Raw genomic sequence first — 24,310 nt, 5'->3', positions numbered from 1 at the left:
TCCTGGTCCCAGTTTGTTAGTCAAAGAGCACAAGAAAAGGAAGTATTAAGATAGAGAATATGTGTTGGCAAGTCATGTCATAGGATGATGCTGAGTCAGCTAGACGAAAGGCAAGAAATAAGCTATGGACAGTGTCAAGGCACTGAATTACCCTGCAGCCCAGGACCTTGGTCAAGGAGCTTGGGAAGGCCCAGCGTATCATAAAAATGTGGAAAAAAAAAAAAATAGAATCAAGAATGTCTGATCTATTCCCCTTGTTTTACAGATGAGAAAACTGAGGCCCAGAGAGGTCAAGACCATTCAACAAGCTAGGGTAGGAGCCAGAGCTCCCACCCAGGCCTCCTGGCTCCCAGTGCTATGTGCTCCTTCCACCACACCCAATATGAGCCAGTCAGTCAACAGGTATATGCTTAGTGCTACTCAGGTTCTGACCACTTAGAGTGGACTCAAGATAGAAAGCTATGTTCATTATTCAAGGCAGCCAGATGTGCCCCAGTTACCATTACCTGACTATATGGCAGTTCTCAGGAGCCCTGGCTCTGGAGTGGGAGGGAAGGTACTTGTGCTTATGAAGCATCTATGTCAAGCCTAATTCTAAGATCTTTCCACATAGCCTTCCATTTAATCCCTATGACCATCTATTGTAGAAAACTGAGGTTCCAGGATGTCAACCAATGGGCCCAAGGTCACATTGCCGATGTGTCATCCACAATCCACACCGGGTCAGTATGACTCCAGAGGTGTGTGACTAAGTCAGGGGGATGGAAAAATGCGCTTGATTCTGACCTTACAGATGAGAAGACTGATGTCCCAAAATAATTGTGAGAATGTCCTAAGCTCTACTGTGTCTAATATGGCTAGTAAACAGCTTGGTAAAGAGCAGAGATTCAATAAGTATCTCTTTAAATTTGAATCTTTTATGTAGACCATCAATTGAGGATATAGAAAGTCAGTTGAAGGCTTTCTGACCTGGATCTTTCTCCTGAAAGGCTGAAAACATAGGGATAGAGAAATCTCTGGATGTTTCTTCCTTGCCCTGATGATCATTTGGCTATGGCTCCATTGCCTTATGGCCAACAGAAGGAGCTATGTTTAGAGTTTAGAACTGGTAATCCATTCTCTCTTGACCTCCCTTGTGCCAGTGTAGCTGACAAGCTTTTACTGAATTTCTCTGAGTACAGTCAGTCACATCTCCTCTGGTTTCAGTACCATCTGTGCTTTGAGGAAACTGGATGACTTAATCTCAGCAGTACATTTCTGGTTCTTTGGAAAAGTAAATTAATGATGCTCTGAAATGCTGAGGGAAGTGACCTTCTTGGCTACTCAAATGTTAATGGATATTTTTCTGGGATTGGTAAATTGAGGCAGCTCTTCATCTAAAATTTGAAAGCTTTTAAAATGCAATGCAATAGTTCCGTCATCACTGCACCACTGTAGACAGATATTGAAAGCTTGTGAGTATTTTTTCTCATGAGGACAGCATGTTATGGAATTCCATACCCCAGCTTTCTGGCAGAAGGTGGTCCTGATAAAATACTGAGGAAGCTGTAGAATTTTATTTTACGTTTTAGAAGCAACTACGAAGTTAAGGGATGAGTACTGTCTAGTTTCTTGGGTGTGGTGAATGAAGAGGTGTTCTCTTGTAATTTGTGAGCTCTTCGTACCTCTTGACTTTTCTCATCTTTTCATCCAGCACACCCTGCCTCTACTCTGATGCCCTTGCCACCACCTTGCTAATCTAACACACCCTACAGCTTGGTGGACCATCAACAGCAACATCTGTTTCTACCACCCTGAACTAGAAAGCTGAAACTGGGATAGCTCTGAGTCAGGGAAGATATTGAGCCATGGGGTGGGTGGAGATTATACAGGTAGTAGTGAATTAGGGCTGTGTATGATATAGGATGGGGCTGTACTCCATGTGGGCCTGGTGACAAGGTCCACCTAAAAGTAGTGGTGCCTTGGGGTAGGTCACAGTGTCTTGAAACTTGGTGGTGCCAGGAACTTGAGCTGTTCAATTCCTGGCACTGCTTTTCTCCTCTTCCTGTGGCTGGCTTCTCACATATGTGGAGCTTGCCATTCAAACGGGTGAAGGAGCCCAGTTCTTCAGCCAATTTCAGAATCCTAACCCTAGATGGTTACATTATTCAGCAGATTTGTTGAAGTACATCAGTTGCACCAAGGAAGTGTAGTAGTGTTCCCTGAATGGATTGTTTTTATTTCCATGCCTCCCCTCCAGGCTTTCCCATTCCTTCTTCACTTTCTATGCTCCTATAGCTTCCATTCTACTGAAGCAACTAGGTTAGAGCATGTGTAGAGCCTTTTTCATTTGTTCTTGGGGCCTTGCAAAATGTTTTGCTTTCGCTCTCGTCGCCTGTTGCCTCTCTTCTCCAGACAACTTCTGGTAGGACCTTGCTGTGACTGTATTATTTCTGTGTCACTTTCATGAAGACCTTTGGTTCAAATGGCTGCCAGCTGAAAACCACTAGTTTAGGGTCTTCCAGACTAATTGCATTGCGCAGAGCCAATTGTAGCTGGCAGTACATGGCAAAGAAAATGTCAACTAGTGGGTGTGGCTTGTTGGGCAGGAAAGTATGGGAAGCTGGAACTTGCTTAGCTGGAAAGAGGAAATAGGGTAGTGGGCCCAGAACTGGGTCCTGATTAGAATGCCAGGTATCCACACTTGGGCCTGGAGGGCTATCTCTATTGAAGAGGTTGGTTTTGAGAGGATCCTTCAAGTTTAAACTTTGAGATCTCAGATTCTATGTCACCGTCACAGGTCAAACATCTCGAGCTTCAGCCTCACCCTCCCAGACTGATGCGTGATTTCTCTTTCTGTCTTTATCCCTTTCAGCTTTAACGTCTCCCAAACCGAACTTGATGGGTCTGCCCAGCACAACAGTTCCTTCCCCTGGCCTCCCCACATCTGGATTACCAAATAAGCCGTCCTCAGCATCGCTGAGCTCCCCGACCCCAGCACAAGCCACCATGGCGATGACCCCTCAGCCACCTCCCCAGCCCCAGCAGCAGCCACAGGTGCAGCAGCCTCTGCCGCCGCCGCCAGCAGCAGCCCAGCCACCACCTGCACCACAGCTCCTGCCACAGCAGCAGCAGCGCAAGGACAAAGACAGTGAGAAAGTAAAGGAGAAGGAAAAGGCACACAAAGGGAAAGGGGAACCCTTGTCTGTCCCCAAGAAGGAGAAAGGAGAGGCCCCCACGGCAGCTGCAGCCACCATCTCAGCCCCGCTGCCCACCATGGAGTATGCAGTGGACCCTGCACAACTGCAGGCCCTGCAGGCTGCCTTGACTTCCGACCCCACGGCGTTGCTCACGAGCCAGTTCCTTCCTTACTTTGTACCAGGCTTTTCTCCTTATTACGCCCCCCAGATCCCTGGCGCCCTGCAGAGTGGGTACCTGCAGCCGATGTATGGCATGGAAGGCCTGTTTCCCTACAGCCCCGCGCTGTCCCAGGCTCTGATGGGGCTGTCCCCAGGCTCCCTACTGCAGCAGTACCAGCAATACCAGCAGAGTCTGCAGGAGGCGATCCAGCAGCAGCAGCAGCGGCAACTGCAGCAGCAGCAGCAGCAAAAAGTGCAGCAGCAGCAGCCCAAAGCAAGCCAAACCCCAGTCCCTCAGGGGGCTGCTTCCCCAGACAAAGACCCTGCCAAAGAATCCCCCAAACCAGAAGAGCAGAAAAACGCACCCCGTGAGGTGTCCCCCCTCCTGCCGAAACTCCCCGAAGAGCCAGAAGCAGAAAGCAAAAGTGCGGACTCCCTCTACGACCCCTTCATTGTTCCAAAGGTGCAGTACAAGTTGGTCTGCCGCAAGTGCCAGGCGGGCTTCGGCGACGAGGAGGCAGCGAGGAGCCACCTGAAGTCCCTCTGCTTCTTCGGCCAGTCTGTGGTGAACCTGCAAGAGATGGTGCTTCACGTCCCCACTGGCGGCGGCGGCGGCAATGGCGGCGGCGGCGGCGGCTCGTACCACTGCCTGGCGTGCGAGAGCGCGCTGTGTGGGGAGGAAGCTCTGAGTCAACATCTCGAGTCGGCCTTGCACAAACACAGAACAATCACGAGAGCAGCAAGAAACGCCAAAGAGCACCCTAGTTTATTACCTCACTCTGCCTGCTTCCCCGATCCTAGCACCGCATCTACCTCGCAGTCTGCCGCTCACTCAAACGACAGCCCCCCTCCCCCGTCGGCCGCCGCCCCCCCCTCCGCTGCCCCCCACGCCTCCAGGAAGTCTTGGCCTCAAGTGGTCTCCCGGGCTTCGGCCGCGAAGCCCCCTTCTTTTCCTCCTCTCTCCTCATCTTCAACGGTTACCTCAAGTTCATGCAGCACCTCAGGGGTTCAGCCCTCGATGCCAACAGACGACTATTCGGAGGAGTCTGACACGGATCTCAGCCAAAAGTCCGACGGACCGGCGAGCCCGGTGGAGGGTCCCAAAGACCCCAGCTGCCCCAAGGACAGTGGTCTGACCAGTGTAGGAACGGACACCTTCAGATTGTAAGCTTTGAAGATGAACAATACAAACAAATGAATTAAAAAAAAAAATTAATAACAAACCAATTTCAAAAATAGACTAACTGCAATTCCAAAGCTTCTAACCAAAAAAAAAAAAAAACAAAAAAACAAAAAAAAGGAAAAAAAAAGAAAAAGCGTGGGTTGTTTTCCCATATACCTATCTATGCCGGTGATTTTACATTATTGTCTTTTATTTTTCCTTTTAATATATATTAAAAACAAAACAAAACACCTAACCCTGTTACATTGTGTCCTTTTGAAGGTACTATTGGTCTGGGAAACAGAAGTCCGCAGGGCCTCCCTAATGACTTTGGAGCTTAAACCCCTTGTATATTTGCCCCTTTTCAATAAACGCCCCACGTTGATAGCACAGAGGAGCCCGGCATGCACTGTATGGGAAAGCAGTCCACCTTGTTACAGTTTTAGATTTCTTGCTATCTTAGCATTCAGATACCAATGGCTTGCTAAAAGAAAAAAAAGAAATGTAATGTCTTTTTATTCTCAGGTCAATCGCTCACACTTTGTTCTGTTTTCAGAATCATTGTTTTATATATATATTATTTTTTTTCGTTCCAGAAAAGATTTTTTTTTTGTTTTGTTAACTTAAAAACGGGCAGAAAGTATTTGAGAAAAAAAACAATGTGAACTGCTTTAGCTTTCTGGGGATTTTAAGGATAGCTTTTCTGCTGAAGCCAATTTCAAGGGGAAAAGTTAAGCACTCCCACTTTCAGAGAAAAAAAAAAACCCACACACACAAAGAGTGTTGAGGACTTGTAGCTTAAAAAAAGTTTTAAAAACTGACTTTCTGTATTTATGATAGATATGACCATTTTTGGTGTTGAGTAGATTGTTGCATTGGAAATGAACTGAAGCAGTATGGTAGATTTAAAAGGAAAAAAAAAACCTTTTGTGTACATTTAGCTTTTTGTATGGTCCAGCTGACAGCTCCTCACTTGATGTTGTCTTGTTCATTCCTAGCAGATAGATTGCAATCCGTTGATTCGCCTAAGCTTTTCTCCCCTTTGTCCCTTAAATCTACTTTCTCTTTCCTCCTCCCACCTTCCATCTATAATCTCCCACTTAAAGTAGCTGCCTTCATTTCTTAGAGGGAAGCTGCAGAATTATTTTATAAAACTAAAGAAAAAATTTCAAAGGGTTTTAGGGGTCACTAGGATCCTCACAGAATATTTTTGGTTGGGGAGTTGAAACTTTTTAAAGGCATATAGTTCTAGTTACCTATGTCTGTTAACCTTGTGCATTTATTTTTTATTTATCCTTTCTTTGGCTTTTCTTTTTACCCCTTCTTTTCCTCCTTATTTGGTTAATGCTTCAAATAGTCTTTCCCTAAACTAAAGCATTTGTTTCAGCTTGTGTAATTGTGCTGTATAGTTTTCTTTCCTAAAGTTTTTGGTTAGGGATCCCCCCTCCCTCATAAAAAGAAATGTCATGCTTTAAAATAAAATCCAAAGACACACCCTTTCACTGCTGATGCAGAATATGGGAAAGGGTTCTTGTTACTTGAGAATTTGTTTCTGATTTAAACAAACAAGACTTAGTTTAAAGAGTAAAACAAAATGATTCCCAGGTTGTTACGTGCTTCTTCTGCAAGTAGAGAGGCAACTGTTAATGACAGTTCCATATACCAAAAGACACATTTTTTACTTCAAAGTTTTGTCCTTGTGTTAGGCAGTCTGAGCGGCGAGTGAGCGGCGAGTGATCCAGAGCGCAGCCAACAACGAAGCAGATAGCAATGTACAGAAAGCAAAAAAGGAACCGTATGTGAGGCACTTGTTTTATGTTAATACCTGTATTCCTGTAACACACAGCACAACGCAACACACACCCTTTCTCATCTTAAAAACGGTCTGAACTTTGAAAGGAAAACTTTGTGCTGCTAAAATGTAGATTTTGGAGACAAATAGATGCTTTGCTGTTTCAATTTCATAGCCAAACATCAACAGAAACAATCTCCCCTTGCCCCAAGAGTGTGAAATCCTTCTCCCCTTCATTCTCTTCTTTATGTTTCAAAAGGGAACTTTGAAGACTGTGAATGCAGGTTCCATTGGTCACCTTTCAGGCTTCTTTTCCCAGTTCTGAAGCCACTCATCAACTTTGCAGAAGACTGGAGCATTCCAAGATCTGAAAATGGATTTCTTTTTTTTTTTTTTTAGCCGGGACTGTTTTATTTTTATGAATTCGTTTTTAGTTTAATGAAAGAATAGATCTTGAACTGTTGTACATATTTCTAACTAGGCTGATGCACAGTGCAAATTCCTTTTTTTAATGTTTTTTTTTTTAAAGTAGAAATAATAAAGAGTACCATCTAACTATTCATACCAGTATCCAGTTGTAGCATAAGGTGTCAAAAACACGTACACAAAATATTTGGTGTTTTAACAGGCTATTTTTCTTTTAACAAGACTTCTTGTATTTCTCCCTGTGTTTGAGATGAACATTTTTAAATTTTAAAGTTGTACAGTTTTTTGTTTTCCATTATTTTATCTTGTTTGTAACTCTATGAAATATATATATATATTTTTTGCCATTTAACTGTTGTATGTTACTCTGTCTGTATCATATAGAAAAAAAATTGTTTTTGGTTCTTTATGTGATACCAATTAACAATTAACACTAGCTTTACCTGTCAAATTCTGCTAGGACTTTTCTGAAATCTTTGTTTTTAAAAATGATATTGCTTGGTTATAGTGCAATTTCTACCCCTTTCCCTCCCCCTTCAACTTTGAATTCATTTCCTTGTAATTTTTGCCCGCCATGCTCCCAATGTTTTGTTTTGTTTTTTGGTTTAGTTTGGTTTTGTTTTGAGCTACTATGCCATCCTCCCTCTGTGAGGCAGAGTGACTGTCAGGGTTTTGTTATGCCATGCCTTGACCTGTGGGTGTGTTTGGCAATAGCAAGGTGGTTGGGTAGACTGGTAAAGCATACGTCCACCGGTGTTCCTCGGAGAGGTTATGGGATTGCTTCAACCTGGAGTGGGTTGTACACTTAATGCTTTCCTCTATAACTAAACCACCCACATATACGTTCATTCAAACATGTAAAAATAACTCTCAGCATTAACCCAGAAGTAGCAAAGCAGTCAGCGATGGTGAAAATTAGAGGTGAAATGTGCCAGTTTGATGTCTGTGGCCTGACGACATCCACTGTGGCTAAGATCAGTATCATTTATGACCAGTATCATTTAAAAAGCATGAAATTCACTACAATGCTCAACTGTTTCAATTGATATCACTCGGGGAATTTACTCCTGCCTGCTGAATAGTAGGTAGCTGAGTAGAATATCTCAACTCATTTTTAAAAATTAGTTCTTCACCTCCATTGATACGTCATTTTTGTTTGTTTGTTTTAATACTCTACAGTGTGGGTTAGTGCTGGACACTATTCAGTTATAGCACAAAATGGACCCACAGAATGGGAGTTACTTCACACATCCTTCCTCCATCCTTCCAAAAAGAAAAGAAAGGAAAAGAAAAACACAAAGAAAAGCTTAATACGTCTAGGAAGTTTTTTGTTTTCTTTAATTAAGAGCTATTTAAAGAGATGAATGTGGCCAAAGTTTTACATGATTGAAAATAAAGTAAAACAGACGGCATGTGTTTAAACCTGAGTTTATCAGGCATCGCAGGAAGTTGCAGGAGAGAGGCAGTGACCCAAGCCAGTGCACTTGATGTTCATGGACATATATTTTTTTTAAATAATAAAACATTTTAAATAGAAGCATAAATTGAGTTGGTGGTTTGTTGGCGCTGAGATACTGCCCACTGTGAAACAAAGCTTTGACTAATTCTTTTGTTTGTTTACTTTCTTTGGGGGGAGGGGGGCAAATTTGGGTAGGAAAGAAAGCATAAATGAACGTGACCCTGAGGTGAAGAGGTATATGAACAGCCTTTGCAATGTACAAAAAAAAAAAAAAATAATAGAGCAAGTGAAACCAAAAATGATGTTCTTGGTGTTTTTCTATAATGTAGTCTTGTTAGCTTTTTTGTTACTGTAACAATGCTGATCTCGAACTGTACCAAAATACATGGAGACTAACAGAACCACATGGAACTTTCAAACTGAAAAAAAAAAATTGTCACAAAAACTTTGTTGTCATAGTTAAGTTGATTGTAGATGGTAATTGAATATACTCCTTTGAAAATATTTCATCAAGTATGTTTCCTGCTCATTGTGATACATTAAAAAAATATGAGCAAAAGTTCTTGTTTCTGTCACGAGATTTTGTGTGTGAGAGAGAGGGAAAGAGACACTGATGACTGGCAAAATGTAAATTTGAATAGTATTTTGTGGTTGTCTGTATAGGGAGTACTTACTCTAAGGTATATAAATATGTACAGAAGTTCTTTGTTATTTCTAAGTGCCCTTATACTTCCCATTACTTGGCACTTGTGAAAATGCCACAAGTTTGGGCCATGACACTGACTAGCCTATTTACCTGAGAATGACAAGTCTAGCAGTTTGGAGAATACTTGGCCCCAGAGACCCCTAATAGCACTTAACACTTTTAATTCAAATGTTTATGTGAGAATTTTAGACACTTGGTATGACTGCAAGCAAAGGACATTTTGCCAATGGCCAGGAGAGAGGTAGGTTCAACTTCTCGGAACTGGGAACTGGATCTAGTATTTATGACAAAAGGATATGACAGGTAAGTTGAATTAAGCAAATGATTGACCAAATTTACCTTTCCTAGCAAAGGACTTTTCTTAACCTCTGTTAGAGCAAAATTTGAGGTAAGAGCAGTCTGCAAAACAGTAATAGCATTAGTAATTCCTATTTGCAAGAGACTTTGCAGTCCTCTTAGCCAAATCCTCCCTTACAGAAGAAAATGCCTGAAATTGATTAATAAGGAACGCATCTAATATTGGGCTCAGAGGTCTTCCATTCATCTCTAATTTAAGGCCACAGCTGATAAATAATTTGCAAAACTCTAGCAGGTGGGCTAGGATGGCTTTGCAGGCTGGCTGTGTCCTTGCAAGGTCCAGGGCATCTGCCTTAGATCAACAGGGGTCTTTCCTGTTGAACTGTGAAGCCCTCTTCTGTTCGCTTAGACAGCTATTGTCACCCAAGTCTTTTCCTTAGCTCCTGCAGCAGCCATTCAAGAAGGAGTAGTGACCCTATTAACTAAAAATTTCGAAGAATTCTATGACTGGCCCAGACATTACAGATTTGGGAACTAGTGCTCCGAGAGTAAAGCTTGTTCTAGGCCTCAGAGCTTGTATGGGAGCCAGACCACTGGTTCTCTGGCAGGTGCTTGAGCCTCTAAGCCAAACTTTCCATTGTCCCTAATGAAACTGTGAACTACCAAATCAAACCCCACCCCCCCACCCCGATCCCCACCCCCACCCCTGCTTTGTACCTTTTTGAGTAGTGTTCCTGCAGAAGCAGATGGCTTCTATCTCAGTATATGTTCTTGGCACACAGTTGTCACTGATCTTTCTTCCCATGAGCAGGTACAGTACAATAAAAATTGTTCAGACCCAAGGCCACGTCTGCCTTTCTAAGCTATAATTATTTTAGGATCTGGCAGGATGGCATTGGAATGTTTTAAATGGAACTAGTTTTGCAGAGAGGTTTTGCTGCTTCAGCTCTTTGAAGGAAGGTGACTACAATTCAAATTCTACAAATAAAATTTTAACAGGAAAATGAGACAAAACCTTAGGGATAGTTGAGCCCTTTGTATCAGAGAATCTCTAAGCACCTAAATTTACATTGAGGGTTGAGTAATAGACCTAAAGCTCTTTCTGTTACTGGAATTTTTTTTTTTAAGGGAAAAGACGTCTTCCAATCTAGCTTCCATATCATGCTGATATGGATATTAATCTCCATGGAATTAATAGTTTCTCTCCCTGGAAAATGTGAAATGACAACATATTTAAGGGGCTGATACATGTTAAATAGCTATTTCTAATTTTGCTTTGAAGAAATGTCTTCGGTGCCTAGCCTCTGTTATAAACTAATGACCTTCCATATCTCACTTTTAACAAGTTTAGACTTAAAGTTAAAACAATACAAGCAGTTTAAGGGTCAAGTTGAAGGAAGAGAAGTTTGTACATGGTGCTCTGCTCTGCATCCTTAATTATAGCAGAATAAATGTGCTCACTCAGCCTCTGGGTAGACCAGTCAAGGTTCTAGCAAAAGTTGTGAAGAAATAGTGCTCTCAGGTCCATTAAAGTAGAGGTAGCTTTCTGTTATTCTTTACTTCATGGTAAAGGTAGGTATTTCTTTTCGTCCCTTCCTTTCGCTTTATTTTCTTTCCCTTCAAATAGAGACATATTGTTGATAAAATATCTTAGCTTGGTTCTTCTGAGTCCTCAAGTTACTAATTTACATACAAAAAAATAAATTCAATCCCTTATGACTGCTACATTTCTTATCCAAGATAGGATAGAGGAAGAGGCTCTTTAATTCAATTTTGGAATCCCTTATTAACATGGGATTGAAATCTTTCAGATGAAGTACCTTCCTCTTGGGCCAACATCCTTTAGCCCTGAGAAACGAAAGCCTGGCTCAAAAGCAACTAGGAGCAGGAAATAAGAAAGGCATCCTCTTTCTAATGCCAAAAGGTTTTTAATACTTGCTCCCCCTTGCCTTCCTACTCTCAAATACTCCTCTTCCCTGTGCTTCCTTACATGCTACTACCTCTTGACCCTCTTTGTAACACTATGTTTGCATGACACTTGTAAAATGACATGTTGTAAAACCACATACTTTCTGTATGTTCCTTAAAATGACCAAAAAAGAAAGGTAGAGTGGGTGACATTTATCTTCTATTTTCAGAATAGTGAGGTAATGAGTGACTGAGAAGACACTAACCATGTCTTTAGCCTTTGCCCAGTGCTCCTTCTCCCCATCACTATATTTCCTGAGAGACACTTTAGAAAACTGATTGAGAGTGTGGGCTCGGTATTCATTCCTTCTCTGTTCAAATTCTGGCTTCACCATTGTGCCCTTGTTGACTACTTAGTCCCACTGTGAAATGGGGATAACAGTACTTGCTTCATAGGGTTGCTGTGAAGATAGAAAAAGTTAATACATGTAAAAGACTTAGAACACCACTTGGTACATACTGAATACTAAATATCTGCTGCTACTGTTTTACCTGTCAGTATTAATATTAATGCTCTACTTCTTTGCTATAGGCATATGGGACTGCAGCTTTCTAACTCTTAATTTACTTCACAGAGGGTTTGGGAACAGCAATTGTATAATGTAAGTCCCATCAAGTCTCTGCCATAAATTTATTTCTGGTGCTTCCCTGTCTGTACATATCCCAGAGGGTGCAGAGACTTTAAGGAAGATTCTGCTCAAAAGATGAACCAGTGCAGGAGTTTGAACTTAAGGATTCGATGTCCAAACCCTCGAGATTAATTTGGTCATAAAGAAAGGATGACATTTACTTTTGTTTGCAAGAGTAGATGTATTTCTGCTTCAAGTCTTGAAGAATGAGCAGCTTAAATGTCTGGGACTCCAGAATAAAGGAAATGGAATAGGTTGTGACTATATGCCCCCTACCTGTGCCTATTTTGAAGTGGTTCAGATAACAGGTTAAGAGCTGTTAAATGAGACTAAGAGTGAATAAACTGTACGTGAAACAAAATGAAAGAGGGAAAATGCACAAATGAATATAGAAAGAGGATCTCCCCATCCCAAGCAAAAGAAGAGTTTTTAAAAGTACTGTTACTCCAGTAAGCTGGAAAATGAACATTTGGAAGAAGCATATGCAATGGGTAAAAATTAAATTGGCACAGAGAAAAGACTTGACTGTTTCTATGATAGCCTCTGCTCCTAAAAACTAAAGGATGACATTAGCTTTAGGAAGCAATGGCCCCATCTGAATTTTGTCCATTTTTAATCAGGACCAATTCATGGTCTTGGGGCTAAGGTTATCAGAGGGCTACTAAGAATTATGCAGGATGAGTGGTGGGTGACTTATCCTTTTCCCTGAAGATAGCAACTCTGAAATGTAGCCTTGGGATACTGCTTTAGATATCCTTATGTTTGTTCTATACATGTCTTTTTTCCTCTGGTTGCTGTTAAGATTTTTCTTTTTGTCACTGGTTTTATCACATTACAATTTGATTAAAGTGTAGCTTTGGGCAGTTTTAGTCATGTTTCTTGTGCTCGAAGTTCATTTAGCTTCTTGTATTTATGGAGTATTTTCATCAAAATTGGAAATTTCTCAGTCTATTTCTTCAAGTATATTTTGTGTACCTTCCTCTGACCCCAACCCAAGGACTCCATTTATAGGTATTTTCGGCCACTTGAAGTTGACACACAAATAACTGATGCTCTGTTTTTGTTTTTAAACCCTTTTCCTGTGTGTTTCATTCTCAGGTCTTCAAGTCCACTAATATTTTCTTTTAATCTGCAGTTATTCCCATCCAGGGTATTTAATTTTAATCTCAGCCATTATAGTTTTCATCTCAGTTCTGGGTTAGTTTCAATTGATTCAAAATGGGTTGTGTTCTCCTGTCTCTTTGCATGCCTAGTAATCTTTGACTATATACCAAACATTGTGTATTTTAACTGGTTGGATGTTGGATATTTTTGTGTTCCTATAAATTTCCTCAAGTTTTATTCTGAGATACACTTAAATTAGTTGGAAACATTTTGATCTTTTCAGGTTTTCTTTTACATTAGGCAGGACCAGAGCAGTATTTAATCTAGTGTTAAATATTCCCTACTGCTAAAGAAAGACCCTTCTGAGAACTCTACTCAAATGCCACGTGAAATGTTTCCTATCCTATGTCAGTGCCAGGTACTATTCCCTCTCATCTCCAACCTCAAGTAGTTTCCTCAAATTCTCATCAGCACTCAGGAGAGTACTTGTAAGGGACCATGTAAAGATTTCCAGAGTTCTTTCTCTGTGCTACTCTCTCTTCTCTGTCCCGTAAAATCTAGTGGTCTTCCAGAGCTCAGCTTTATCTCCTAAACTCAGGGAATCCACTAGGCTCCATTTATGTTCCTCACCCATAGCTTGGAAATTCTCTCAAGACAGTAAGAATGGATAATCAAAGAGTTCACCTAGTTTGCTTCCTATCTCTCAGAGACAGTTGTCCTTCATTGTGGATGTCCAGAGTGTTAACCATTCTTTAAAATATTTTGAACTTTTTTTTCAGTTGTTTCAAGTGAGAGGGTATATCTGGTTTCTGTTACTTCATTTAAGCTGAAAGCGGAAGTTAAATTTACTTTTTATATAGATGCAGCCAGAGTCCTGCATAACTTTCCAAAATGCTGAAATTTCCAAAGAGGTTTGAACTAATACACAAGCTTGATTTCCCCAGCAGACTTCTCTTGTCATGATGTGATGCCCATTGATCTCTTAAGATCAAGAGTTGTAACTATTTCATCCTTCTGCTGACATACAGTTATCAGGGGTAGAAGAAAGGTAGGTAAACACATGAACTCTTGTAGCCATCTTATCACCTTGCCAAAATTCTACATAAAGTAGGAAAACCATGTCTAAGCTCTGCAAGTATAAGTCAGGCCCATGGAAGTAGAGGCATGAATGGTCCAAAAAATGCTATTTTAGCCTTATTCAAGCCTTTTATAAAAACTTCATTTCCCTGTCTTCCTTCAGACAGAGACTATTTCTGGATAAGTAAATGGAAATCCACTTGATTTCAAGGTGTGGCTCTTGGTCTGAGTTCATTGTACTAAGTAATATAGGGGAATGAAAAAATCAGCTCTCAGAAGACACTAGTCATGTTTGCTAAATTCAAAAATCATGTTTTTTGTTTGTGTATTTCAACAAAACTTCGTCCATATTTGTAAATTAGTCATATAAGTCCATAATAAGTGAAATGCTTGAAATATTAAGTCATTACTTGCTTTAAAAATCCCTATTTGTTCTAAGGTACCTTTCCCTTTATAGTGACCTATAGATATTCAGCTCCATTTAAACCAGCCTACCTTATAAACATGCCCCACACTTTCCTCTCTACCTATAAAGGTTCAATGACATCTCCTCATATTTGCAAAGTTTCTTTCCTGACTTCCTGACTCCTTACAGCAGAACACATAATGCCTTCTTTATCCTCAGCCTGTTACTCTGATGGTACATACATTTGATGTTTGAATGAATGAATGAATGAATGGGTATTCACTCACATCTTTATGTGTTTTATGAAGGTAGAAATCGTAAATGAGTGAGTGGGTAGAGATAGAATTATATAAAATTAGGATGGGAATAATGAATCTATATGCACATTTTTTAGCAGATAGAAAAGTACAGGAGAATAAAAATCAATTTAAAATGAAATTGGATAGGTTAAAAACTATACAAAGCAGGAGAACAGATGTAGCTCAACTAGCATCTGCTTCCCATATAGGAGTACTGGGTTCAATCCCCATTACTGCCTAAAAAACAAACAAACTATACAAAGCAAATGTTTTCTTTTTTGGGGAGAAGATAATGTCAATAGAAAATAGGAATTTGGAAATAACAGCTGAAACCCTTTTATGCTGTCCTCAGATAGCAGGATGTTGTTAAATAGCATTTGTAAGGAGTTACATGGATTTGTTATTCTAATTAAAATGTGATTGTTTCTGGACTACTTGAAAACTAGGACTCACCCCAAACCTAGAAAGAACACAAGAGTATAACACCAACAGAGGGAGATGATTAGATAATTATGAAGTCTGAAATTTGTCTTCCATTTTCACTTGATGGTTTCTTCAGTTGGCTCACTAGTAAAAAAAAATTAAAAGATACATGGAAGACTTTTATGACTTTCTATCTGTAAAATCTCATCTAAAATATTTCCATATTTCATGTATAAATTCAAGAGATGCAGGCCTCTGGAGCTCCTTTTCAAGGGTCTTAAAGGGCATTCTCTATGTCCTTAAAACATTTTTGCTATCAATGATAGCAAAACAAAACAAAACAAAAAAACCAACTCTTCCCCAAGACAATCAACCACATACCCTGAAGGTTTCATTTACCAAGTCCTTAAGACCAGAACAGAGGCAGAGCCAACATAGAAAGATGAGGGGAAACAGCCCCCCCAAAAGAAAGAAAAAAAAAAAGATGAGGAAAAAATAAAAGGAGACATGGACAAAAAAAACCTTTCCTTTTAAGTTGAGCACCCAAATTAAAATTCTAAAGTACACACAATTTTACCAAGATAACCAACAATTGAATAATAGGAGATGGATTTACTTAAAACCTAATGACCTATAATCCACTAACTACTAGTAATTATGAAACAGTAGCAGGCAGGTATTACTAAAAAGAATCAATTTAAAAATTAGAAATTTGATCATGATTAGGAATTTCATAATATTTAAAAATCAACATTAAGGAAAAGAGGATATGGAATCTTAGCTCAAGACCCCCACTAAAAGGATTCTAATAAGAGATGCCCTAAACAGTAAGCATGGGCCACAAAAGACTACAACCTTAGGGATGAGGTAATCCATAGGTGGAACAGCCTCTCAAAGACTTACAGTCAAGGTTAAAATTCTCTAGGAAGTCCAGGGAATTTCAAGCTTTAAACTTTAGTGTTTTGGACTAGTAATAATCACAGGTGCCTGATACAAGCAAATGTAAAGTTTCTCTGGAAGACGCTATAGTCACCACATAATTCAAATCATCATATACTTCAAATTATCCCTCCAAGTACAGTATTCAGCTCACAAAGATAACAAAGGAGAGAATGAAATTAGACTCCATGAGTAAATACACTAACACTAGCAGAAATAGAAGACATCCAAAATAGGGCTTCAATGACTTTAGATGTTGAAACTATCAGGTGCAGACTGTAAAATAACTATGCTGATTATATTTAAATGAATAAAGGAAAAGCACAAGCACGGGAATATCTTCATTGGACAGGAAAATGACACAGAAATAACAAAATACCTGAAATTAAGTATTCGGTGAATAAATTTGTATTCACCAAATGCAATGAATGTCTCATAATGATGGAGGAGATTGTTGTTATGGGGGGGAGGAGTGGAGTGAGGGAGGTGGGGGGTATATGGGGACCTCATATTTTTTTAATGTAATATTAAAAAATCAAATAAGACAAAAAATTAAAAAAAATAAAAACAATAAAAGCAAATGGGGAGGATTGTGGGAAGATGGCATCAGACTAACAAGCAGGGCTCAATGCTCTCACAAAAACAATGGAGAAAGAGTTAAAAGGTGCCAAGTGACCTGCTTTGGGGGTCAGGAGACCAGAACAGTGCTACACAACTCCTAGGAAGGTGAGGGACAGAGAGACAAAGAATCTGAAATAACAAATGTGAGCTAACAAGCCACTATGGCAGCCAGGAAGAGTTCCCCTCCCTCCCCCCACCTCCCCAAGATACTAAGCTGGTGTAAAATCCTTGGCTCAATACAGCTGACTTAAAGTAGAATAGACATTGTCCTGCCTGTCAGCTGTTTCAAGGGAAAAGGGAAAGGGAGTTGGGGGCTTTACTTCAGTGGATTCAGCCAGCAGAGCCCACTTTGAATTTCCATTCTGGAGATTCAACACAGGAACACAGGAAAGCTGAGACTGAAACATTTATGTGGAAAGTTACTCCAACAGTGCCATCTGCTAGCTGCCCTAGAAATTGCATGGATAAAAACTGTTTTCAGTTTTCTCTGTATCCTAACCCCTGGGAGAAAATCTGTGCCCCATTAGTGAGTCCCCAGCACAATTTTGATAACTGAAGCAGGGCAATTTTAAAGACCTAGAATAAGTTGAGCCAAATATCAAAGAAGAGCTCTGAAAAAAAAATAGGCAAGAGAAATTGACCATCAGAGTAAATTCACCAACATATCAAATGCTTAGACATCAGAAAAAAAACTTATAAGCCATACTAGGAAACAAAAATAGATGGTCCAGCCAAGGGAACAAATGAAATATTCTGAAGAGATACAGGATTTAAGACAATCAGTGATAAACAACTCTCCTAAGCCAATTCAAAGAATTGTGACATGGCTGATGAATGGGTCTCTCTTGTTTGCAGTTGTGGACTCTCTCAGTTCTTTGGGATGGTAGGTGTCCATCATCACCTCCATGTTAGTTGTCGTGGGTAAGACAGGGTAGTATCTACTTTGGCAGTCAATGAGATCCTGCTGAGATGTGCATAGGCATAACCTCTGGAATGACATCCTGACTCACTTTGAAGTCTTAACCATATAAACTCATTTGCCTTCACATTTTCCCCCTTTTGGTCAAGGTCTTTTTCCAGTTTCATTGCTAGTGGTGCTTGGTAGTAATCCCTTTGTGCCAGGGATACTTAGGATTCATGTCTCATGCTGGGGGGAAGGTAATGTATTTATGTGCTGAGTTTGGCTTAGAGAGAGGCCACATTTGAGCAACAAGGAGGATCCCAGGAGGCAACTCTTAGGCCCCCATATAATATTAGGTTAAGTTTCAATTTCAGGAGTAAAGGTGGAGTGGATATCGCCATCCCAGAATTCTCAGGATTGGGGAATGATCTGTGGACTAAAGTAGACTTACTAGTGTTCTACTATAGACTTATTGTGATTCTAGCAATGGAAGAAATTATACCATAGATGTGGAGGCAGTGGCCACTGGAGGGTCTGAGGGCAAGGAGAGGGAAAAATAGGTGTAACATGGGGACATTTTTGCGACTTGGGAATTGTCCTGAATGACATTGCAAAGACAATGCAGGCCATTATATATTTTGCCATAACCTACAGAATTGGGTGGGAGAAAATGTAAACTACAATGTAAACTTTAATCCACACTTAGAGGCAGTGTTCCAAACTGTGTTCATCAATTGTAATGCGTGTACCTCACTAATGAAGGATGTTGTTAATGTGGGAAAATGTGGGAGGTATGGAGAGCAGGGCATATAGGAATCTCCTATATTTTTTATGTGACATTTGTGTAATCTAAGTGTCTTTTTTAAAAAGTGAAAGATTGGAAAAAAATAGTTCATGCAATTAATAAAAAAAAAATAGCTGGAGTAGCAACACTAACAGACAAAATAGATTAAAATAAAACTGTTGTAAGGGATGAAGAAGATCATTATATATTTATAAAAAGGGCAATTCACAAAGAAGAAATAACTACACTAAATATTTATATACCTAACCTGAGTGCTACAAGATATATAAGGCACACACTGGCAAAACTGAAGGAGAAATAGATGTCTCTACACAATAGTTGGAGGGAAGCGAACTTGGCCCAGTGGTTAGGGCATCCGTCTACCACATGGGAGGTCCATGGTTCAAACCCCAGGCCTCCTTGACCTGTGTGAAGCTGGCCCAGGCACAGTGCTGATGCGCGCAAGGAGTGCCGTGCCACGCAGGGGTGTCCCCTGCGTAGGGTATCCCCAGCGCAAGGAGTGCACCCTGTAAGGAGAGCCGCCCAGTGTGAAAGAAAGTGCAGCCTGCCCAAGAACGGTGCCACACACATGGAGAGCTGACACACAAGATGACGCAACAAAAAGAAACATAGATTCCCATGCTGCTGACAACAGAAGCGGACAAAGAAGAAGATGCAGCAAATAGACACAAAGAACAGACAACCAGGGCTGGGGGTGGGGGGGAAGGGGAGAGAAATAAATAAATAAATAAATCTTTTTTTAAAAAAATCATTAAAAAAAAAACACAATACTTGGAGAATTCAAGACATTACTCTCAGTATTGGATAGAACATCTGGACAGAGTATAAATAAACTGAGAACTTGAATAATATAATAAATGAACTAGACTTCACAGACATCTAGAGAGCATTGCAGCCCAAAGCAGCAGGATATACATTCTTTTCAAGTGCTCATGGATTCTTCTCCAAGATATACTGTATGTTGGTCACAAGTCTCAATAAATTTAAAAAGAGTCAAGTTATACAAAAGACTTTCTCTGATCATGACAGAATGAAGCTGGAAATCAGTAATGGACAGAAAAAGGGACAAATTCATAAATATATGGAGACTAAACAACACACTATTAAAATCAGTGAGTCAAAGAAGAAATTGCAAGAAAATTCAGCAAATATCTTGAGATGAAAGAAAATGAGAACACAAACAAAACCTATGGGACACTGCAAAGGCAGAGGGAAACTTACAGCCCTCAATGCTTACATTAAAAAAGAAGAAAGAGCTAAAATTGAAGATCTAATTGTACACCTGGAGGAACTAGAGAAAAAACAGCAAACTAATCCCAAACTTAGATGGAGGAAAGAAATAGTAAAGATCAGAGCAGAAATAAATGAAATCAGGAACAACAACAACAAAAACAACAACAACAGAGAATCGACAAAACCAAAAACTGGTTCTTTGAGAAGATCAACAAATTTGGCAAACCCTTACCTAGACTGACAAGGAAAAAAAAGAGTAACGATACAAATAAATAAAATCAGAAATGGGAGGCAGGACATTACCACTGATCCCTTAGAAATCAGAGAATCATAAAAGGATACTATGACCAACTATATGCCAAAAAACTAGACAATGTAGGTGAAATTGACAAATTCCTAGAAACACAAGAACCACCTACACTGACTTCAAAAAACCAATCACAAATTAAGAGATTGAAGCAATTATAAAAAACTTTCCAAAGATGAAAAGCCTGGGACCAGATGGCTTCACAGGTGAATTTAACCATTCATTCAAAGATCATCTAATACTAATCTTGCTCAAGTTCTTCCAAAAAATTGGACAGGGAAGAATGCTACCAAATTCATCTATGAAGCCAACATCACCCTAATACCAAAACTAGATAAAGATACTACAGAAAAAGAAAATTACAGACCAATATCACTAATGAATATAGATGAAAAAATTCGTAACAAAATACTTGCAAACAGAATCCAAAAGCACATTAAAAGAATTATACACCATGATCAAGTGGGTTTCATCCTGCGTATGCAAGGATGGTTCAACAGAAGAAATCAACTAGTGTAATAAACCACATTACTAAATTGAAGAAGAAAAATCACATGATCCTCTTGGTTGATGCAGAAAAGGCATTTGACAAAATACAGCACACTTTCTTGAAAAAAAAAAAAACCACTCTAAAAGATAGGAATAGAAGGAAGCTTTCTCAATAGGGTAAAGTGCATATATGAAAACCCAACAGATAGCATTTTACTCAAAGATGAAAGACTGAAAGCTTTCCCACTGAGATTAGGAACAAGACAAGGATGCCCACTGTCACCATTGTTATTCTATGTTGTGCTAGAGGTTCTAGTTAGAGCAATTAAGTTAGATAAAAAAATAAAAGGCACCCAAATAGGAAAGGAAGAAGTAAAACTTTCACTATTTGCTGATGATACGATCCGTTATCTAGAATCTCCTGAAAAATGCACAACAAAGCTATTAGAACTAATAGACAAGTTCAGCAAAGTGGTAGAATATACGATTAATGTGCAAAAATCAGTACCCTATACACTACTTATGAGCAATCAGAGGAGGAGATCAGAAAAAAAAGGCATTTATAATAGCAACTGAAACAATCAAATATTTAGGAACAAACTTAACCAAGAACATAAAGAACCTGTATTCAGAAAACTACAAAACACTGCTAAAAGAAACTGATGACTTAAATAAATGGAAGGACATTCTGAGTTCATAGATTGGAATACTAAATATTGTTAAGATGTCAATTCTACTCAAACTAATTTACAGAGTCAATGCAATCCCATTAAAAATCCCAACAGTCTTTTTTGCAGAAATGGAAAAACCAATTATCAAATTTATTTGGAAGGGTAAGGGACCCCATATAGCCAAAAAGATCTGAAAAAGAAGAAGGAAGTTGGAGGACTCTCAATTCTGGAATTTAAAGCTTATTACTTAGCTACAGTGGTAAAAACAAACAAAAAGAAAAACCCAGTATGGTATAGGCATAAAGACAGTCAAATGATTTTTGACAAGGCATTCAAGCCCTCCCAGCTGGGCCAGAACAGTCTATTCAACAAATGGTGCTGGGAGAACTGGATATCCATATCCAAAAGAGAGAAAGAGGACCACTATCTCACACCTTTTATAAAAATTAGCTCAAAATGGATCAAGGATCTAAATATAAAATGACAACCATAAAACTTTTAGAAGAAAATGTAGGAAAATTGTGGTAAGATCTTGTGGTAGACAGTAGTTTCTTAAACCTTACACCGAAAGCATGAGAAACAACAACAAATAGATAAATGGGACCTCCTCAAAATTAAACCCTTTTACACCTCAAAGGACTTTGTCAAAATGGTGAAAAGGCAGCCTACTCAATGGAAGACAATATTGGCAATCACATATCTGATAAGGGTTTAATATCCACTTTATACAAAGACATCATACAACTCAACAATAAAAAGACAAACTACCTGATTGAAAAATGAGCAAAAGACTTGAAAAGACAATTATTCAAAGAAGAAATACAATTGGTGAAGAAACACATTTAAAAATGTTCAACATCACTAGCAATTAGGGAAATGCCAATCAAAACTACCATGAGCTATAAATTCACACCTATTAGACTAGCCGCTATTAAAAAGTTAGAAAACTGTAAATGTTGGAGAGGATGTGAAGAGAGAGGAATGCTTACTCACAGTTGATGGAAATGTAAAATGGTACAGCCACTGTGGAAGACTGTTAGGTAGTTCCTAAGGAAGTTGACTATAGACTTGCCATGTGACCCAGAAGTACCATTACTAGGTTTATACCCAGAAGAACAGAAGGCAGAGACATGAACAAACATCTGCACACCAATGTTCATAAAGGCATTATTCACAGCTACCAAAAGTTGGAAAAACCCTGGTGTACATCAACTGATGAATGGATAAACAAATTGTTGTGTATACATGATGAAATATTATGCTCAGTAAGAAGAAAGCAGATAACAACAATGTGAACCAAGAGGACATTATGTTGAGTGAAGCAAGCCAGACCCAAAAGGACAAGTATTATATGATTGCACTATTACGAACTAATTGTATTGTGTAAACTCATGAAGCTAATAATTAGAATATAAGTCACCAGAAAATAGAAGGAGGGAAGAGAATGGAAAGCTGAGGGTTAATCTGTGCAAAATTGGTAAAAAGTTGTTTGTAAATCTTTGGAAAGAATAGAAATGGTGAAAGCAAAACACAGTGTTTGTATTATAACTAGCAGAGCTATTATATGAGTACATTAGTGGTTGAAAGGGAAAGTCTAAGGTTATGTATATTACTAGAGGGAAAGCTAAAAATTGTAACATGGGACTGTTAAGACACTAAAACTCATGTAAAACATGAACATGGGTGATATTGCATATAATAAGACTGTTTTTACAAAATATAAATACAAATATACTAAAGAGAATGAAAAAGAAAAGCAACTGTGAATGGCAGGGGAAACAGAGATTGAGATGTGATGAGTTTGTTGTTTTGATTATTATTATTATTGGAATAATGACACTTCTAAGAATGATTAAAGTGATGAATGCACAAATATGTGATTACACTAAATACTACTGACTGTACACTTTGGATGGATTTATGCCTTATTAATATGCATCAATAAAATTAATTTTTAAAAAAAGTAAATGGGACATATTTGTAGTGAGTTAGAAAATAGATTAAAGCTATTATCCAAAGGGCAGAATGGAGAGATAAAAAGATATAAAATACAGATGGAAGGGTAAGAGAAAAAAACTATACAGTGAAAAGGTCAGCCATATATTTTGTCAGAGTCCCAGAAGGAGAAGAGGAAGAGAATGGTGAAGAGGAAGTATTTGATGAAATGATGGCTGAAAATTTTCTAAAAAGTAATGAAAGACACAAATTCAGAGTTACCAGAAGTCGAATGAAAAATAAAGGAAAAAAAATTTAAGTACATATGCCCATAGTATAGCAAAAGTACATAAAACTAAGGCCAGGGAGAAAAAAAAAAAGTTAAAAACAGACATAGAAAGTAGACTTGTTACCTTCAACAGCAAAAAAAAAGAGGGGATTATGGGAAGATGGCAGAGTAGGGAAGGACACAGTCCTTCCACCAGAACAACTATTAAATAGGCAGGAACTCTGAAACACCTATTGTAAAACTCTGGAGGCCAGAAGAATGTTGTACAGCATTCAGGGGAAGGGTGAGAGGAAGAGGCTGTGAAATTTTGGCAAAGAATATTAAATTGCTTTCTCCACATGGCACTAATGGCATGCATTTCCCATTCTCCTGGCAGGTCACCATGGAATCCAGATAGCTTGCTGGTGACAAAAAAGGGCATAAAAATCCTCTTTCACAAGACCAGGGCTGGGCACAGCTAAGTATGATCATGGCTCTTGATTAGAAACTTCAACTGGGGACCTGACTCATTGTTTCAACCCACAACAGACAAAGGCCATGGTGGTGGAGACTTAAAGATGCTACACTTATTTAGAACTGGGGAGAACAGTTAGTTGAAGGGCTACATTTGAAGGGCAGGACAAGAAAGCTCATCTTTGGGAACCTGTGAAAAGAACTATTGGCACCCTTCGTGATCTCCTCCTTAGGACATGTAGGAGCCTGTCTGCATTCCTTAGTAGGTTCCTGATCCTGTTCCAGATGGAAAAGACTAAATTTGGAAAGTCTTCTCCAGTGTGCCCCTCCTCCCAGGTAAAAGCAGCTTGAGACAATGAAAGGACTGTAAGAAACTATAAAGGTGGATAGTCTAGAACAAAGTTTTGCTGGCTTCAAATACTAAAAAAGGGAGGTCTGTCTCCTGGGAAACAGAAGAGACAACAAAACTCCTGGAAATGGGAACACAAAAACAACTAACAAGTTAAAGCCCAGGACAAGACATGGACCCAGAAAGACATGCAAAACCCTGCATTCTGTATTTGCCTTGGGCAGAACTTCCT

The 24,310-nt window shown here is 39.3% G+C and overlaps 1 protein-coding gene across 2 annotated transcripts in view; it reads left to right on the top strand.

Moving 5' to 3' along the window:
• ZFHX3 (zinc finger homeobox 3) overlaps window positions 1–8,023 on the top strand; it is a 262,125-nt gene extending 254,102 nt beyond the window's left edge. Inside the window, exons 10-11 of one of the 2 annotated variants that reach the window (XR_009181527.2) lie at window positions 266–402; window positions 2,855–4,756. Coding sequence is in view for 1 of the 2 variants with exons in the window: in XM_058279776.1 (XP_058135759.1) it covers window positions 2,855–4,506 (1,652 nt within the window). In the remaining variant the exon portion in view is untranslated. Of the gene's footprint in view, window positions 1–265; window positions 403–2,854 lie in introns of both variants that reach the window. The other variant, XM_058279776.1, reaches the window with a different exon arrangement.
• The last annotated feature ends 16,287 nt before the right edge of the window (window positions 8,024–24,310 follow it).

The sequence above is a fragment of the Dasypus novemcinctus genome, chromosome 18 (assembly GCF_030445035.2).
Source record: "Dasypus novemcinctus isolate mDasNov1 chromosome 18, mDasNov1.1.hap2, whole genome shotgun sequence".
NCBI classification, from domain to species: domain Eukaryota; kingdom Metazoa; phylum Chordata; class Mammalia; order Cingulata; family Dasypodidae; genus Dasypus; species Dasypus novemcinctus.
Note: the sequence above shows the minus strand (reverse complement) of the source record. Positions and strands in the feature narration are given on the sequence as shown.